This window comes from Leucoraja erinacea, chromosome 16, assembly GCF_028641065.1.
Source record: "Leucoraja erinacea ecotype New England chromosome 16, Leri_hhj_1, whole genome shotgun sequence".
Classification (NCBI taxonomy): Eukaryota; Metazoa; Chordata; class Chondrichthyes; order Rajiformes; family Rajidae; genus Leucoraja; species Leucoraja erinaceus.
In genome coordinates, this window is record NC_073392.1 from 23,864,215 (window position 1) to 23,884,160 (window position 19,946).

At 42.1% G+C, this 19,946-nt stretch overlaps 1 protein-coding gene across 4 annotated transcripts in view; it reads left to right on the top strand.

The window, feature by feature from the left end:
- Positions 1–19,946, top strand: part of LOC129704624 (NCK-interacting protein with SH3 domain-like) — a 95,822-nt gene that overhangs the window by 41,327 nt on the left and 34,549 nt on the right. For 3 of the 4 annotated variants that reach the window (XM_055647874.1, XM_055647875.1, XM_055647876.1), the window contains one exon: positions 27–2,747. The exons of the other annotated variant lie outside the window; for it this stretch is intronic. In XM_055647874.1, coding sequence (XP_055503849.1) covers positions 27–240 — 214 coding nt within the window. In that variant the 3' untranslated portion in view covers positions 241–2,747. Of the gene's footprint in view, positions 1–26; positions 2,748–19,946 lie in introns of those variants that run through there. 4 annotated transcript variants of the gene reach the window in all.

Consider the following 19,946-nt stretch of genomic DNA (forward strand, 5'->3'; position numbering starts at 1 on the left):
TGCTGTGACCTTAATTTCCTCTGCAGGAATTTGCTTACTTCGGACCAGCTTGATCAGTTGCTCAGACTGTGTTTGGAGAAGCCGGAAGATGCACAGGATTATTTGGATGCAGCCTATGCTGCATGGCTGCAAGCTGAACAGTGGAGGCTTCTTCTCAAAGAATGGAGAAGAGGGGAAGAGTCAAAAACTGAATCTGATTCAACTGAATCAGATCTGGATCCATTGTCCGATTCAGAATAAGTGATTGCTGCTCACTGGTGTCTCGGGACATGCATGACAAAGGGAGAAATCAATTTCTTTGTTAACTTGTGATTCTCTGTTGGTGCTATGTTGTTTGTAATTGTATTACAAAGAAATGTACATTTGCCTTACATTACATTACATTTGCCTTACATTACATTACATTGCCTAAAATAAAAGGCATCTCCCAGTATTCTGTATACTGTTCCTTTATTGCCGATTGATAATCCAACACAACATGCTTCTATATCATAGCATGTCTATCATATAATAAAATAATTGACAATTTTTATACATGAGTTTAAATACAGCTGGGTTATCATGACTCAATAACATTTGGTACATTTTTAAGAGAACTTTTGACACCTGCTAGTTTCTTAGAGCTTTTAACAGTCATTGACTGTCCAAAATTGGACGTAATAAGTTCAAGGTGAAATGCTGCTGCTGCTGTACATGCGATCATTGCAGTGATGCTTGGGTACAGGGTAGGAAGGAAGATGATGTTTGCAGAATTGAATTCTTAAATCTCCTTGGGAGCTTGCGTTTTAATAATACTTTGAAATATTCACAGGTTTCAAAGTCTTAATCAACTCCTGGGATCCCATAAATTGCTAAAAATTATATTGCAAAGTACTGGGAATGATGTCACAAAAATGAAATTTAAAAGACTTCATATTGGATTATTCCATTAAGTGATATTTTAAAATGTGGCATTAACTTTGATTTTAAGACGTATGAAAGACTTGTATTTGGTATTTATTTTGATAAGGCAGCTGTATACTACTTCAGGGAGTTCTAGAGCTCTGCTTCCTGTATGCAATGCAGAAAAGTGGAGTTAGGGCTTTTATCTGAGCTGTCAATGCCATTGGCATCGGCAACATTTTTTTAAATGAAACACTTTTTACAAAATATTTCACTTTTATGAATGTTCAGGTTGTCGTGTGCATAGATGAGTATGAAAATAACATCTTCTCTGATACTTTGTACAGTATATATTTCAAATCAAATAGGAAGTAAACATCCCTCAGCAAACATTCGAGAATAGAGCTGGGGCTGTGTTTTATTGTTGGCAGGTCACTGGGGTGCATTTACTACCTTCCCTTCAGTGATATAATCTGCTTATCTTGCACAGCAAGCTATTCATTGTTAACCATTTCAGTGTATGCTAATTAAGTTTTATTTAATTCATGCTACTTGGCTAACCTGAAACTTCAGTGTTTAGGATTGTGCAAATAGTTTACAACCCTTCACTTTTGCCCCATGGATTTCCTGTGAATTTAACACCCTGGTAATCTTTATGTATGTGAAAGCAGTTTATATGTGTGGTCTGTAATTGTTGCAACCCCTGACGTATTCGGTGCTGAAAAATTCACCAGAATGTTGGGGAAGGTATGTGAGCAGGTTATGTGGTGAATTGTAAGGGAATGAGTACCCTTAGCTCCTTTCACTACTTCACGTGAAGGAACTGACTCGTACTGTACCGCACCATTCCTCGGTCCATTAAGAGTTGATTTCTGAATGTTAAGCAAAAGATGATTTGGCTCTTCCAGCCTGTATTGAAGCTCTGCAGTGCATAAGGTTTACTTATTAGATGACAAAGAATATTCTTGCATGTTCGCACAAGGCAAAACATTCTGTGCAGCAGTTCACCAATTATTTTTTTTAATCATTCTCCCTCGACACCAATAATTAAGTGTGAATAGGGAAGCTGGTAGCTATCCACAAACATGATTATTCCTTTCCATGCTTTTAAAAAAAAATTCCATTTACTTTTTTTTTTAGTAATCACCTTGTGAAATGGATGGACTGATGTTTGTTGTCGGATATTCCCATGGCATTTAATTGAGTTCCTTGTATATTCTTGAGCTGCTGCTTTGGCTTGCTTAATATAATTGGTGGTGGGTTTGGTAGTAAATGTGTCCATTGTATTTCTGCTTAACTAAGCAAATTTTAGTTTATGGCATATATTCATTGTCACTTTAAAAAATATATACAGATAGTCTTAACACTAGTTTGCCAAAAATATTGTACAAGATTTCTATGAAGTGCATGATCCATTTGTAGCATTTTAACCACTGGCCATTAATTCACTCACTGTGCATTTTAATATTAATCTTAACAACATGCATTCCCACTTTAAATAACTTTTCTCAAGAAGGTGCTAACATGCTTTTCAATAAATAACTAACATGTTGTTGTGTTTAGGTAAAAATTGGAAATGGATTGACAGTATACATTGTGCTGAGCACTGAAAATGGATATAATTGAGGAAATATTATGCTTGGAACAAGATGATGCATTTAAAAATTTGTGCTTGGAATTGGTGTTCTGTTTATTTGGGAGATGGAAAATGATTTGATGCATTTAGAATTCTATGCTTGGATCAGAATTATACTTGGAACAGGTATGTAGCTGTGCTTAACTGGAATTGGATGTATTGTGTTTTGTACTGTATACAGGCTGCTCTTGGTTGAAAGACAATAAAAGCGTTAAGTTTGTTAAAGGAACTCCTTTTGAATGTGGTGACTTCAAACTGCACACACTAGATTGTCTATTTCTTAAATGTAATTGGGAACATGAGAAAGCAGGTCTGCACTATTAATACATGGTGGTTTAAAGAAACTCTGGTTAGGCCATTATAGTATTTGAAGGGAATGCTAAATTTGCATTTTCGATCCTGCTTAGCATTAAAGGCTTCAAATAAACTCTTGGTGAACTTTCACCAGAAGAAGAAAATGTTGCATACATTAAGCAAGTGGAAACAAAATAAAATTAAAACTGTAAATGCTGATCAGCACAGTTGTCACAAAGCTCTAACCTAAAAACATTATTTTAAATATATGCAGCATTAATTTAATGATAATTTTACATTATTTGGTTCTCGTACAATATTCCATTACCTATTAGAGAAGCTAGTTGAATGTGTTTTTTGCTGCCATAAACATGGTTTACGACATATTGGGATCAAGTGAAAATAGAACTGCGTTGAGCGCACAAATCTATATGTACAGATTCATGTAACACTGACTTGTTTTGTTCCTTCAATAAAATTGAGACTTGCAGAGTAATGAAAGACTAGCAAAACTAACTAATTTGTTACTCCTGTAAATGATGTAAACTTAAACAGGTTTTTTATATGGCATCTTGCATTGCCCACAGGCAGTTTGGTGTCTGGAACCATTGTTATACTTCATTATGCATTAATGAAGTAAGGAACCAAGCTTGTGAGAATGTTACATTAAAACTGGTTTACCTGGTATGAGTGGGGAACTATCAACTCCAAATGTAACATGCAGACGGTGATATGTATGTATCCTAGAAATTAAGTATTTTCTGAACCTAGAGCATTTGAAATACGGTAAATTTCTGGCTTTGTGGAGACTGACAGACCTGTGGGAGTGCATTAATTAATTAATCTGAACACTGGCTTCTTAATAGCCCTGTCTCACTGTGCGAGCGGACCCACGAGGTACCCCGAGTAAAAGACTCGTGGTTGTGTACGAGATTCCAAGTGTATGATCAAGAGTTTAACCGAGTTCCCACGGGTTTGACTAAGTTTGCCGTTTACTTGATCATTTCTGCGATGTTACAAGTTCCTCTCCCGAGTTACTCTTGAGCCAACCGCTCATGAAGGTTGAATGAAGGTCTGTTTTAATAAGCAACAGTGTCAAAGAAGTGTCAGTCTCTATCCTGCGGCTTTGAGTTGGGGAAAGGAAAACGAGAGATGTAGAATGAAAGGTACGCTTCGGGTCGAGACCCTTCTTCAGACCCTTGTTTAATGCCTGATGAATAAATGTTCTGAAATGGAAAAGCAGAGACTTTGGATATTCCAAAGACGCAATAAATACAGATTGCACGTCATTTGGAATACAACGTGATCCTTTGCAGTCTAAAATCAAAATTAACCCAGCAGCCAAATGCAGGGTGGCGATCCGAAACATGTTCTCCACAGATGTTAGCTCAGCACTTTTGTGTTTCAAGACAACAGCACCAGGGTAGTGGGAGATGGTGGCAGAAATATTGACTAGAACACAAGCCTTGCTGTACTGTAGACTCTGAGGAAACCTGGTGGGTATGAGAGGTTTAGAGGGATAGAGGCCAAATGTGAGACAAGGTCATCCCTCATCCTCCTGCACTGCAAAGGAAAAAAAAACTCAAACCTATCCACCTTTTTCTTGCAACCAAAGCCCTCCAGGAAGGACCTAGCTTGGCCGAGGGGGCTTTTTCCGTGCTGTAACACTCTATGACCCCCCCCCCCCCCCCCCCCCCCCCCCCGTAACCAAACCATGTAAATCTCTCAGAGCGGGTGCCATTCTTGCCGCGCACGGAGATTGTGACAGAATCCCTGGTCTACAGGCAGGACACTAAGTTGGCGATGTATTGGATTCACAGGGACATTGGCCACCCCCTCGCCTCTCAGAGTATTTTTTACCCCTACATTCTTCCTCTATTTGCGAGACCTCCCTTTAACTGAAACACTCCACTTGATCGCTCTCTACCGCAGGGATTTGCTCCCACATTATGTAATTGTTTAGAATTTACAGCATGGGAACAGGACCTTTGGCTCACCGAGTCCACGCCAACCATTGATCGCCCATACCCAATTTCTCGTTTATCCCACTTTCGCATCCCACACACTTTAATTTACAGAAGTCAATGAACCCACAAACCTGTACGTCTTTGGAGGTTTGCTCCTCCGTTCTGCTAGTCACAATAATTATGAATTAAGCCCCCCCCCAGTCTCACCCACATGGAATTAGTTCTTCTATATACATGGTTTAAAGACCCATATCAGGTTTACCGCTTAATTTCCAATTCATCTCACCCCCAATCCAAAAGAAAATCACTCCACAGTTCATTTTTAAAGAAAACGTGCCTTAAGAGGACTGCAAAGAGTTAATAATGTTTGCTACATACACTTCAGTAGTATATAAGTCTGTATATTTAATTCAAACATCAACATAAAATGGATTTGACATAAATGGTCACTGTCACCATTTTAATATGGTAGTAAACAGACGAGAAACATGTAGAGAGTTTATAATATTGTCGACATAGGTTAGTGAACGACAGTCTTCTGTTTGAGTGATGTAAACCAACCTGTGCCCTGACAGGGATTACACCAGGCACTTATCTATTCCATCCTACCATTGATTTATTATTTGAGGAAATTCACATCATGCCACACATTACCATTGCAGGTCGACCTAATTTCAGTGTTTAGTTACAACAGGCAGATTACTTAAACAATCTTAAATAATGTCAGATAATTTATTAACCTGGGGGCTGTAAGTGGAAACAAATGGAAAGTATATTTAGAAGATAAACCCAGAAAAATAATTGCTTTACCCAAAGAGTGACAAATGTTTGGAATAATCCTGAAGGCAGAGAAGAGTCCAAATGAAATCATGATAGTTGTAGACTCACGAGTCACTAAGGTAAACGCACGGGCCACTACGTTCTTACAACGTGTTTAAATGTTTCAATTTTTAACTTCAAGAGTACATTTTACTCGTGGAAAACTTTAAACATGTTTGAATTTTTTCAAGAGTTACCAAGTTTCACGGGTACCTGCCGTTAGCGCCACGAGTCGCTAAATTGCGTCCACGAGTTCCGACGTTCCCGCTACGGTAATTGTACGTGATTACCACGAGTTAAATTTGTTTTAAACTCGGGGTACCTCGTGGGTCAACTCGCACCGTGAGACAGGGGTTTCAGTATGTGCAGTCCTGTTTTGGCGGAAGGTGGAATTTGACCTGACAAAGTTTCCAAACATATCAAAGCTGTAATGACTCTGCGGGTTTGTGGCTTAATCTAAATTTTAAGAGTCATGGATATGTACGGCACAGAAAAAGGATTTTTAGCCCACAATCTGAATTGACGATCAAGTGCCTATTTACAATGATCCTAGTTTATTTCTGATAAGTATCAACTATTGCATTTCGCAAAGTCAAACCAGTGCAATACCTTCACAACGAGTGTTAAGGCCCTGGGGAGTGTTGTGACGCAGAGGAATCTCAGAGTGCAAATACATAGTTCCCTGAAAGTGACATTGCATGTATGTAGGGTGGCACGCTGTCTTCATCAGTCAGGGATGAGCATAGAACTTGTGACATTATGTAACAGTTGGGGGAAAAGCTGCACTTGGGAGTATTGTGTTCAGTTTTTGCTATAGGAAAGATACTATTAAGCTGGAGTGAGAGGGTGAGTGCACTGTCTTTTCTCAGGGTAAGGGAATCGAGAACTAGAGGGCATGGGTTTAAGGGGAAAGATTTGGTGACAGTAGTTGAGGCAGGTAGAATAGCAACATTTAAAAGACAAGGTACATAGATGGGGATGGTTTAGAGGGATATGGGCCAAATGCAGGTAAATGGGACTAGTATTAGAATTGGCATCTTGATCAGCATAGACAAGTTAGACCAAAGATATTCCCATGCTGTATGGCTCTATGATTATTTAATCATCTTTGTCCCAGAGGCAGTCCCAATAATGCAATCTAAGGCCCTCCCTCCTGTGCCATCTCTTTTGCCAAGTATTCTTCTGATCTATCCCTCTGTTTTTTTTAAATCTCATTCCCATCTTCTAATACCCATGTGTAGCACGACACCTGCCTGATCACTCTCCCTCTGTAGTCATTCAGAGACATCCTTGGCTTCAGGGAAGCAACAAGAGACTGTGGGTCTCTTTTGTGGCCACAGAAACATGTATTTTCCCCTCACTCTTGAGTCACCTGCAGCTGTTGCCTGCCTATTATTTTTCCTCCTCCCAGCAGGGCCGACTGTGATGCCAGACTCTTGATGCCAGCAAATAGCTCCCCTCAATATTATCCAGCACTTAATACATGCTTGAGAGGGGAATAGCAACAGGAAACTCCTGCACCACTTCCCTCCACTGATTATTCTTCCTGGCAGGTCACACATCACCTTTCTGCCAGAGGTTGTGGTGTAAACGGTTTGTCAAATGTGCTATCTACAATTATCTCAACGACACAGATGCTCCATAGAAGGTCTATCCCTGTGGTCTGTCAGGAGCTGCAGCTAGGCTCCTTTGCCAAATTCTAATCTCTCAAATCTCAAGCATCCTATTTTTTTTTCTTCTTGTAGTATTTTACGCCTCTGAATTTATTACCATTCCTAATTTTCCCAAGAAATAATTCAGCCCACTTTCCTAATCTTATTTTGTACAAGATATACTTCCCTTACATAATGATAATATTCCTAATGAGAAAAATGTTAACTGCATGCACATGTTTCTAAAATGCCTCGAATTGAAATTTTTTAAAATAAATTTCACATTGGATTCTGAAAATGTTAGAGAGAGGTGTGGCCTGTTCAGAAAGCATATTTATCAACCTGTAAGAGATTGTTGAATTAGCAAACTTTTACTGGCAATTCTATTGGCCTTGTTTTCCTTGATATCAGATGTGTTGAAGAATTCGCAGACAGCATATGAATGATACATTTTTACGTTAACATTGTGCGACATGAAATAAGTTGAAATATATTATTAAAATGGGGGTGGCGTAGTGGTAGATCTATTGCCTTACAGCACCAGAGACCCGGGTTCGATCCCGACTGTGGGTGCTGTCTGTATGGAGTTTGTACGTTCTCTCCGTGACCTGCGTGCGTTTTCTCCGAGATCTTTGGTTTCCTCCCACACTCCAAAGACGTATAGGTTTGTAGGTTAATTGGCTTGGTATAAATGTAAATTGTCCCTACTCTGTGTAGGATAGTGTTGGTGTGCGGGGGCCGGTGCGGACTCGATGGGTCGAAGGTCCTGTTTCCGTGCTATATCTCTAAACTAAATGTTAAAAAGAGCAATTGCTTCATGTTAAAATCCCTGATACCATAAAATAAGGAATGGACAAAATTCTACTTGGAGGTCTGAAAGTTTTCAAAATGATAATTATGACTCCATTTGCTATGTAAATCGCATTCAGAGATATATAATCAATGTTTCTGGTTTTCTGGATAATTTAAAGTGGGTTTATCTTGCAAAGTAACATTTATATAATTTGAAGGTAGATAATGCTGGAGAAACTCAGCGGGTGAAGCAGCATCTATGGAGCGAAGGAATAGGTGACGTTTTGGGTCAAGATCCTTCTTTGAGGTGATTTTGTTAAATTTAAAAAAAGACTCCAAACTGCACAGCTCATGAAAGTGTGCCGGATTAGTAACAATAACTTTAGGATTTCCACATTTCATTTCCTTTGGAGCCAGGAATGGCAAATGGCGTTTAAGGAATTTAACTTGGACAAGTATGAAATGATACAGCTTGTGAAATAAACCAGGACAGGAATAGCAGGGTTGTTGAACTGAGATCAAGGGGTATAAGTGCATAATACCCTGAAAGTGGTACAGTAGGTTCGCAAAGTGCTGAAGAAGGCATGCTGTATATTTTCCATCATCGGTTGTGGTATTGTCTACTAGAGTCATATTACAGCTGTGCAAAAATGTTTGTGAGGCGGCACTTGGTATATTGTGGCAGTTCTGGTTGTCACACTACAAGATAAATGTGGTTTAAGCTAGAAAGCATATAAAAAAGATTCACAAGGATGTTGCCTGAATTGGAAGACTTCAGGTATAAGGATAAACTGGACAGGTTGGAACGGTCTTCCCTGGAGAACAGGAAGCTGAGAGGTGATATGATAAAATGATATTAAGTTATGAGAGGCGTAGATGGCTGTGGTATGGATACCTAAAACTAGAGAAGAAACCTATAAGAGGATCTGTGGGGATCTTCTTTATGGCCTTGCTCATCAAATACCGTTTGCAAGGTTTTATTCAAGAAGAATGGTGCTAAAATAAGTGTAAGTGGTGAGCCAGCATGGATTTATCAAGGAAAATTTATGTCCTCTGAACCTATTGGTCTTTGTTGAAAAGTCATGATGGTTGTCAATATCGTCTTCTGGAAGGTGTTTGATAATATTTCGCCTGACAGAAATGGAAGGACATAGATTTGGAGGTATGGTTGTGCTTTAGGATGGACCTCAAGGGTCTGTCCCACTTCCACGACCTAATTCACGACCTCTGCCGAGTTTGCCCTTGACTCGTACTCGCAGCATTGTTGGCACAAGGTCGTAGGAGGTCGTAGGTAGGTTGTGATGCTAGTCGTAGGTACTCGTGGCATCAAGTAGGTCGGGGCGTTTTTCTAGCCTGATGAAAAATGTCCACGAGTAAAAAAGGTCGTGAATTAGGTCGTGAAAGTGGGACAGGCCCTTTAGTTCACTGCATTTACAGTGCATTCAGAAAGTATTCGGACCCCTTCAATTTTTTCCACATTTTGTTACGTTGCAGCCTTATTCTAAAATGGATTTAAAAAAAAAATTTGCATCAATCTACACACAATACCTCATAATAAAATAGCGAAAACAGGAGTTTAGAAATTTTTGCAAAGTAATTAAAAATAAATAACTGAAATGCATGTATTCCGATCCTTCACAGTACTTTGTTGCGGCACCTTTGGCAGTGATTACAGCCTCAAGTCTTCTTGGGTATGACGCTACAAGCTTGGCACATTTGTATTTGGATAATTTCTCCCTTCTCTGCAGATCATCTCAAGCTCTGTCAGGTTGGATGGGGAGTGTCGATGCACAGCTATTTTCAGGTCCCTCCAGAGATATTCGATTGGGTTCAACTCCGGGCTCTGGCTGGGACGTTCACAGACTTGTCACAAAGCCACTCCTGCGTTGTCTTGGCTGTGTGCTTGGGGTCGTTGTCCTGTTGGAAGGTGAACCTCTGCCCCAGTCTGAGGTCCTGAATGCTCTGGAGCAGGTTTTCATCAAGGATCTCTCTGTAATTTGCACCATTCATCTTTCCCTCAATCCTGACTAGTCTCCCAGTTCTTGCCGCTGAAAAACATCCCCACAGCATGATGCTGCCACCACCATGCTTCACCGTAGGTATGGTATTGGCCAGGTGATGAGCGGTGCCTGGTTTCCACCACACGTGACACTTGGCAGTCAGGCCAAAGAGTTCATTCTTGGTTTCATCAGACCAGAGAATCTTGTTTAGGTGCCTTTTGGCAAACTCCAAGTGGGCTGTCATGTGCCTTTTACTGAGGAGTGGCTTCCGTCTGGCCACTCTACCATAAAGGCCTGATTGGTGGAGTGCTGCAGATATAGTTGTCCTTCTGGAAATTTCTCCCATCTCCACAGAGGAACTCTGGAGCTCTGTCAGGTAACCATTGGGTTCTTGGTCACATCCCTGACCAACAGCCTTCTCCCCCGATTGCTCAGTTTGGACAGACAGCCAGCTCTATGAAGAGTTCTGATGGTTTCAAAGTTCTTTCATTTAAGAATGACGGAGGCTACTGTGCTCTTCGGGACCTGCAATACTGCAGAAATTGCTTTATACCCTTCCCCAGATCTGTGTCTCGACACAATCCTGTCTCGGAGGTGTACGGACAATTCCTTCGTCTTCATGGCTTGGTTTTTGCTCTGACATGCACTGTCAACTGCAGGACCTTATATAGACAGGTGTGTGCCTTTCCAAATCATGTACAATCAATTTAATTTACCACTTGTGGACTCCAAGTTATAGAAACATCTCAAGGAGAATACTTATGTAAATGTGATATTTCAGTTATTTATTTTTAATTATTTTGCAAACATTTCTAAACAACCATTTTTGCTTTTATATTATGACGTATCATGTGTAGATTGATGATTAAAAAAAATGAATTTAATCCATTTTAAAATAAGGCTGTAACGTAACAAAATGTGGAAAAAATGAAGGAGTCTGAATACTTTCTGAATGCACTGTATAAGCCAAATTGGTTAAAGGAGCAAGGTATCATATCCACGTTGGATGTCACAATAAATACTTTGGATGGGGATACACATGAGCAAACTCTAATTGTGGTCTTTTTATCCATTTTGAGGAATTGTAAGGTCATCTACATTTGACTTAAAAAAATTTGATTAGAGATTTTTGAACGCGGTACTGGAACAAGTTCTTTAGCCCACAATGTCTATGCGGAACACCTCTGCCTGCGCATTATCCCTATCGCTCCATTCCCAGACAATGACAACAGTCTGGAAAAGTAGATGCCCTCATTTGCTGTGGCATTGAGTACACGGATTGAGATTGGAGAGAGGAGGCAGAAGGGGAACATTATGAAAGTTTACAAAATCATGAGGGGCATCGAGAAGGTGAATGTCACAATCTTTGTCCTAGGATATGGGGTAAACACAGAGGGCATATATTTAAGGTGAAAGTGGAAAGATATACCTGTGATCTGGTGCAAGTGATGAGGAGCATTTATTTCACAAAGAAAGTGGTAGGTATTTTGGAACCAGAGGAGGTGGTAATAATAATAATAATACAGGTGCACAACCTTTTATCCGAAAGCCTTGGGACCAGACACTTGTCGGATTTCGGACATTTTCGGATTTCAGAATGGAAGATTTTTAGCGTAGATTAGGTAGGTAGTGCGGGCGGCTTGAAAAGTCTGGAGCAGCTGCCTCCTCCCCGGAGACCGGGAGAATCATTGCATAAATGTTAGTCAGTTAGTTTGGAGGGATTTTATGTGGTGGTGGTGGTGTAGGGGTGAAGGGGGAAACTTTAATTCTTAGTCCCCTACCTACCTGGTCGGCGACTCCCAACCTCGCGGAGCTGGGGGCTCCGTCCGGCCGCGGGCGGCGCCTGTTGTAGCTCCGACCCCGGCAACTCTACCCCTGGCTGCGAGGCGCTCCAAATCCAGCGCGGCCCGCGGCCGGACGTCCCAGCTCCGAGAATGTCGGGAGTCGGCGGCATCGCACCGCTGGGATACCAGCGGGGAGCGGGCAATGCCTTACCGGGTCGCCGTGCGGCAAGCTCCGGAGCGCTGTGGCCGCCTTCTTCCAACATTCGCGGAGCGTCGCTGGATTTGGAGCCGCGGAGCTGGGGGCCGGTTGGAGCTCCGACCCCGGCAACTCTACCCCTGGCTGCGCGGCTCCAAATCCAGCGACGCTCCGCGATGTTGTGTGTCGGCGGCCACAGCGCTCCGGAGCTTGCCGCACGGCGACCCGGTAAGGCATTGCCCGCACCCCGCTGGTATCCCAGCGCTGCGACGCCGCCGACTCCCGACATTCGCGGAGCTGGGGCGTCCGGCCGCGGGCCGCGCTGGATTTGGAGCGCCTCGCAGCCAGGGGTAGAGTTGCCGGGGTCGGAGCTACAACCGGCGCCGCCCGCTGCCCCACCGGCCACAGCGCTGCGGAGCTTACTGCACGGCGACCCGGTAAGGCATTGACCGCTCCCCGCCTCTCCGACCAGGTAGGGGACTAAGAATTAAAGTTTACCCCTTCACCCCCCTTCACATAAAAGCCCTCCAAACTAACTGACTAACATTTAAGCAATGATTTACAGATGTTTAAGCGTCTCCAGGGAGGAGGCAGCCGCTACAGTAGTACAGACCTGGGTTGACTGTGGGTCGTTTTGGGTCAAGTTTGACGCCAAACGCGAGCTTTGGTGCGCAGACGACATCTGGAAAAAATGGCCGGTTTTCGGAGCTTTTCGGTTTCTGGAACTCCGGATAAAAGGTTGTGCACCTGTAATAAACTTTATTTCAGACTCGAGGTCCAGACAAGGGACAACATTACATAAAAATGCATTGCATATTAAGAAATATCATAAAGTACATATAAAATCTTAGTATATCACTTAAAGCGTCATGAATTATATATTTTAAAAAAAAACACAATACATGAATTAAAATCCAAAATAAAAGAATGATCAATGTCCTACAACGAGATAACGATACCAGTGTCTCCACAACTGGGATTTATAGCGTGTAGTGCTAAATCTTATGTTTGACAAGGCCACAATAATTACATTTTTAGAGTCATTTATGGTACAGGTAGATGGGAGTAAAATAATAATTGAAAAAAAAAATTTGAACAAGTATTTGGGTCGGAAAATTTAGAGGGCCAAGCATAGCCAAATGAGACTAGCTTGGTTGGTGTGGATGAGCTGGACAACAGACCTGTTACTGTGCAACATAACTTTATAAAACTATGAATAAGGCGATCGGTAAACTTGCTAGGAGAGACCCAATGCACTCGTGGGTAAGTATACAACAAGAGGTTAGAATCTACCAAAGTTAGCCTGTTGTGCGTAATGTAAGAAAGGTCCTACAAACATTAGTACATAATAAGAATCAGGAGTAGGCCCTTGAAACTAATCTGCCATTCATAACTATCTGGATTGGAATACATGCCCTTCAATGTCCACATTTACTAATATGCTGCGTTTGTAATTGCGTTAATTTAGTTTAGAGATACAGCGTGGAAGCAGGCCCTTTGGTCCACCGAGTCCATGCCAACCATCGATCTCCTGTACATTAGTTCTATGCCCTATACACTAGGAGGCAATTTACAGAATCTAATTAACCTACAATCTTGCACATCTTTGGACTGTGGGAGGAAACCAGAGCACCCAGATAAAACGTGATCACAGGGAGAATGTACAAACTCTGCATAGAAATCACCTGTGGTCAGGATCGAACCTGGGACTCTGGTGCTGTAAGTCAGCTGCTTAATCTTAGCACCAATGACCTGTGGGGTAGAGAATTCCAACAATTTCTAATTCTTGAGTAAAATTCGCACCAAATCAGTCCTAAGTGCTTAGCCTGAGATTATTACCCTGAGTATTCCAGTATTTCTGCTTTATTTTAGATTTCCAGAATATGCGGTTCTTTTGGTACAAGATTATTTGGTGCTTTCATGAATTCATTATGGGGCTGCCAGCTCAAGAGCTTTGTGAGAGCTTGCCAATGTACCTTTCCGAAGATACTCGGCACGTCTAAAGACCTCAATTTTGAGCCCGCTGAGTACAAAGTAACTTGTCGTGATCATAGTTGCATTGTTTCTTAAAGTTTTGAAGCAAGTTACTTTGATCCCAAGAACATGATCCATCAAAAAGTGGTATCTCCTTTTTGAAAATGTTTTTTACATCTTGGCATTCAGTGTTACGACCAATACCATCACTGTTTCAAATATATCACTATTTGAGGTCATAGTTGAACTTAAGATAGATCCAAAAAGCTGCAGTAACTCAACGGGTCAGACAGCGACTCTGGAGGAAAGGAATAGGTGACGTTTCGGGTTGAGACCCTTCTTCAGACTGAAGAAGGACCTCGACCTGAAACGTCACCTATTCCTTTTCTCCAGAGTTGCTATCTGACCCACTGAGTTACTCCTGATTTTCGTGTCCATCTTTGGTTTAAACCAGCATCTGCCGTTCCTTCCTACTCATAGTTGAATTTATTCCCTCTGGGCTCACATGAGGTAATCGGAGTAACCAAATGTACTCCAGGATGTGTTGCTGCAACTCATCACTTGCACCAGATTTTGATGCACGTTTCCCTCTTCGGGTGAAGGATACGGCAATAGTAATTTCATGGTAGGTGGACTATTTGGCTTGTGTCGAAATCTGTTACAAAAAGCGAGTAGAAGTCTTCTGGTTCAAAAAGAAGTTGCCATATAATAGATATGTAAGCAAGTAAAGGAAGTCTGCTGACAGTATCTAACTAATAGTGAATTTTACTTAATTATAACTGCTAGTCAGTAAGTAGTCGACATTATATCTGTACTATTCCAAATTTGTGGAAAGACAAATGAGTCCCAGAGTGTGAATAAATGGCAAATGAAATTGAACATGGCAAGGTGGGAGGTAGTTCATTCTGATGTAACTTTGTCAGCCACTGTGGTTTTAAGACAAAACTGGAGTAATTAATAATGTGAAATGGGAATCTATGGCAGAACAAAGGCATAATGGTATTTTTGTACATAAACCACAAGAGGCTGAAGGTCAGCATCCCATCAGAATTGTTGGTTAATGTATAAACCAGAAATCAAAAATGCTAATAAAACATTGGCTGGAAGGCAACGGGATGCAAAGGTAAGGGAGTGGACATTGAGTTGCCCACCCTTTTATGTTTTTCGTCATCTTGTATGCTGTGTTCAACTTTGGATACCAGAGCTCAGAATACACCTATGAACCTGGTCCAGATTCTTAGGAATCAGGGACTAATGAAGATTTTATACATTTTGCGAGTATGGATTTGTGTTTAAAAGATTGACCTAAATAGATGTTTAGCCTAAAATTTAAGGTTCTCAAATAAACTATTTAGAGATTAGTTTAAACTTTAGCGAAACAGCATGGAGTCAGGCCCTTCAGCCCACCGAATCTGCGCTGACCATCAATCACCGTCGACACTAGTTTTGTTATCCCACTTTCTCATCCACTCCCTATGCACTGGGAGCAATTTACAGTGGCCGACTAACCATATCTGCACATCTTTGGGATGTAGGAGGAAACCTATGCTGTCACTGGGAGATTGTGCAAATTCCACACAAGCAGAACCTGAAGTCAGGATTGTACCTGGGTCTCTGGTGCTGTGAGGCAACCAGCTTTGCCACTGTGCCAGCCTTGAATTGTCTCTGAAATGTAAAACTGAAAATATGGAGACACAAGAGACTGCAGATGTTGGAATCTGGAGCAGAAAATGAGAAGATACGTGGTGGTGGCACAGATATGAAGAACCATGGTTACTTTAATTGGAATCACATTGTTGATCAAACTTTGAATTTGGCTGAACTATACAATTACTCCCTTGGACCTGATTTGTGAAATACCAGACACATTTCTTTAGTCAAGCTTGGAAATTCCAGACGAGTGTCAAAATGATCTACCTATAATTAGCCTATCACAATTTAGGAAACAAAACTTAGTGTTATTGAAACTTCTTCACAAATTACTTTGCATCAACATTTAAGGGATGCTAATAAATCTCCTATTCAGGATGAAGCACAGTGGTGTTTCCATGCCCCCCTTGTACCTAAATTTGTAGAGGTTATAGATTTAGAGTCTTGCAGGGTGAAAAGAGGCCTATCGGCCCAAGTAGCATACACTGACCAATATGCCCAATCAACACTAATCCCACCTGCCTGTGTTTGGCTCAATATCCTTCTAAACCTATCCTATCCATGTACCCACCTTTGTGCTAATAAAAAATAAAATGTTGCCCCTCATGTTCCTATTAAATTTCCCTCTCACCTTAAACCTATGTCCTGTGGTTCATGATTGCCCTACTCTGGGTAAATGACTCTGCATCTACTCTAGTATCTCCAGTGTTGAAGTCATAATTATGCTTTGTTGGATTTGCTGGATATCTATGTTTTTCTCATGCCTGCCGGATTCCTGAGCTGGACACACCACTCTGCCTAAGTACGGTAAGGTATCGGTACAATGAAAATCTTGCTTGCAGCAGCATCACAGTCAAAACATAAAAACCTACATTATACTTGCATACATAATTAGACAAGATGGTGAATAGAAAAAGACCACAAAAACAAGTAATTACTGCAAAAACACAATAAAGTCATCAACCATGAAGTGCAAGAAGTGGTCCATAGTTTTCTGTTACTGAGGGAGGATTAGGGTTCTGCAGATCAATTTAAGAACTTGATAGCTGCAGAAAAGGAGCTGAACTTGAACCTGCTGGTGTAGGACTTCAGCCTTCTGTACATCCTGCCTGACTGTAGCAGTGAGAAGAATGCCTTACCTACATGATGGGTATCCTTGCTGAGAGATTCTGCCTTCTTGAGGCATCGTCTCATAGATGCTGTTATCGGTAGGGAAGGCTGTCCCCGTGATGAACTGGGCTGAGTCCACTACTCTCTACAACATGTTGCGTTCCTGCGCGTTACAATTGCCATATCAGGCCATGATTCAACCAGTCAGGATACTTTCTACAGTGTATCTACAAGAGTATTCAATGAATGCTGAATCGTTTTAATCGACTGAGAAACTGGAGATGCTGGCATATCTTCTTCAGGATTGTATCCATGTGCTGCGCCCAGGACAGGTTTTCTGAGACGTTAACACCCAGAAATTTGAAGTGGCTAACTCTTTCCGCAGCCAAACCACCAATGAAAACTATTAGACACTAGAAATTGCAGATGCTGGCATCGCGAGCAAAAACATCCAACAAGATGCTGGAAGCTGAGCAAAAAAATGAAGTGCTAGAACAATTTAGCAGGACCTGTTGAATTCTTCCAGCACATCTTTATTGGGTCAAAAAAAATTATCACTTGATCTCCTGACGTCCCTTTCCTGAAGTTAAGGATTACTTCCTTAGTCTTGTTGAGGTCAAGCAAGAGGTTGTTGGAGCAGCGCTGGTAAACCAGGTGTTCTATCTCTCCTCTTCCCTGACTCATTGTACCCATGATTTAGCCAATTTGGTCGTCAGCGAATTTGTAACTCCCAGTTCAGTCACAGGTCGGGTTGTCAACTGTCCCGTATTAGCCGGGACGTCCCGTATATTGGACTAAATTGGTTTGTCCCATACTACTCCGGTCGAAGGGACTGTCGGGTCGGAGCATCGAGTCTGGTCCCACCTCACCCGTCCCGACATAGTGCAGCCCATGGAGTGCAGCAGCAGCACCTCGTCCGTGGCCCCATCGGTCGGCAGCCCGGCCAGCTGTTCGACCTTCGGAACTTCGCTTACCGCCGACACCACATGGCCGATGATCGGTTCATGAGTTGGATGGGGAGCCGGACTTTGCGCAAGATGTCGCGCGCAAAGTCCGGCTCTGGGGCCAAAACTCCTCAGCTGGCCCGCCGACTGGGTTTTGTGTGCAGTCCAGCACCCAGGCCAATTCATCATTCACCCAGCCAAGGCCGTGTCAGTCAACGCATTGCCGTCGGGAATTTGTACCTTTTGTCCCTTATTTGGGAGTGAGAAAGTTGGCAACCCTAGTCACAGACCATCAGGAAGATGGTTTAAGAACAATGATGTGACATTCTCAAAGACACATGAGAATCACTGACTAATGTTCACTCAACCTCCAGAAGGAGGGCAGCGTGAGGGATTGAGGAGAGCAGTAATTGGTCATTGACCATGGTCATTGGCAAGCCGCAGATGCTGACAATCTGAAATAAAAACAGTACGTTGTTGCCTCCGTACGTTGGAAGGAAGGAATAGGCGACGTTTCTGGTCGAGACCCTTCTTCAGACTGCCAGAGTCTCTCACTGGTCATCAGAATCTTACCTAGTTTGGAGAGAAGAGATGCCTTCATTCTTTTGGGAACAGGGGTTCCCCCCTACTATCACAGATGAGGCCATCACATTTATCTCCTTGGTACCCCACAGCTCCACTCATGCTCCTCCTCCTTTTCAAAAATGACCTTTCTGGCCTGGGCAGCTTACAACCCAGCAATATGAAATTTGATATCTCTAACTTCAAGTAGCCCTTTCAAAACTCCCTACCCCACCCTAGTCTTTGTGTAGTTTCACTGTCATCCTGCTAAGTTTCACAGTTTGTATCACTTGTTATCATCTTCCCCAAAGCCACCAATAGACCAATGTGGGCTCCACCTTTGATCATCGTTGAATCCATGTCCAATCCTTTTAGCTAACTAAATGTTTCTTAGGTTCCTATTAATGTTTTCCCTCCTCACCTTAAACCCATGTCCTGTGATTGTCTATTCCCCTACTCTGGGCAAGAGACTCTTTCCACCTACCTGATCTATTCCTCTCATGATTTTGTGCACCTCTGTAAGATCATCCCTCGTCCTCCTCATCCTCCGCACCTGCTTAACCTCTTCCTATAGCTCAGGCCATTGAGTTCTGGCAAAATCCCTGCAAATCTCTGCACCCTTTCCAGCTTGACAACATCTTTGCTATAACATGGTGCCCAAAACTGAACACAACACTCTAAATACGGCCTCTCCAACATCTGATACAACTGCAACATGACCTCCCAACTTCTATACTCGATATTCTGCCAAATGAAGGCCAATGTCAACGCCTTTATGACCACCTTGTCTGCCACTTTCAACAAATTATGTACATGTACTCCTAGATCCCTCTGCTCTGCAATTCTCCGCACAGCCCTACCATTCACTATGTAGGTCCTGCTCTGTTAGTGCTCCCAAAATGTAACACCTCACATTTTTCTGTGTTAAATTCCATCAACCATTCCTCAGGCTACCTGCCCAACCGATCAAGATCCTGCTGCAATTTTTGACAACCATCTTCACTGTCTGCAACACCACCCACTTTTGTGTCATCTGCAAACTTGCTAATCATGTCATGTACGTTCACATCCAAATCATTGATATAGATGACAAGCAGTAACGGGCCCAGCACCGAACCCTGAGGCACATCACTTGTCACAGGCCTCTATTCCGAAAAGCAACCTTCCACTATCACCCTCAGCTTCCTTCCATGAAGCCAATTTTCTATCCATTCAGCTATCTCTCCTTGAATCCCATGGGATCTAATCTTCCAGAGCAGCCTACCATGCGGTACCTTGTCAAATGCCTTACTGAGCAAGTTATTTTTGCATCCATTTGATGCTAAAGCCTTAGTCATAATTTTGGTAGCATCTGCACAATTCAGAAAATGTCTTCCGTGTCCTCCATAATATGTCGCTGTTTGCACAGGCCATCTGCGTGTAATGAATGGGTTCTGCTTTTATAGATGTTCATAAGTAGATTTTGCCCATGTCAGAAACACCAGAGTTATAAGAAAGAACAATTACTAAAAGGGCGAGAAGGGGGAGAGAGGGAGAGAACACTAGTTGCTCCATTCATATATATGATAAACTTTTGAATTTAATAATGTTATGGGAACTTGTTTATGTAGGAGTGTCCATACATTGGGTGCTTTAACCCTGGGAAGCCCTACATCCTGTTCCTAACAAGTTGCCTTTGTCCCTTT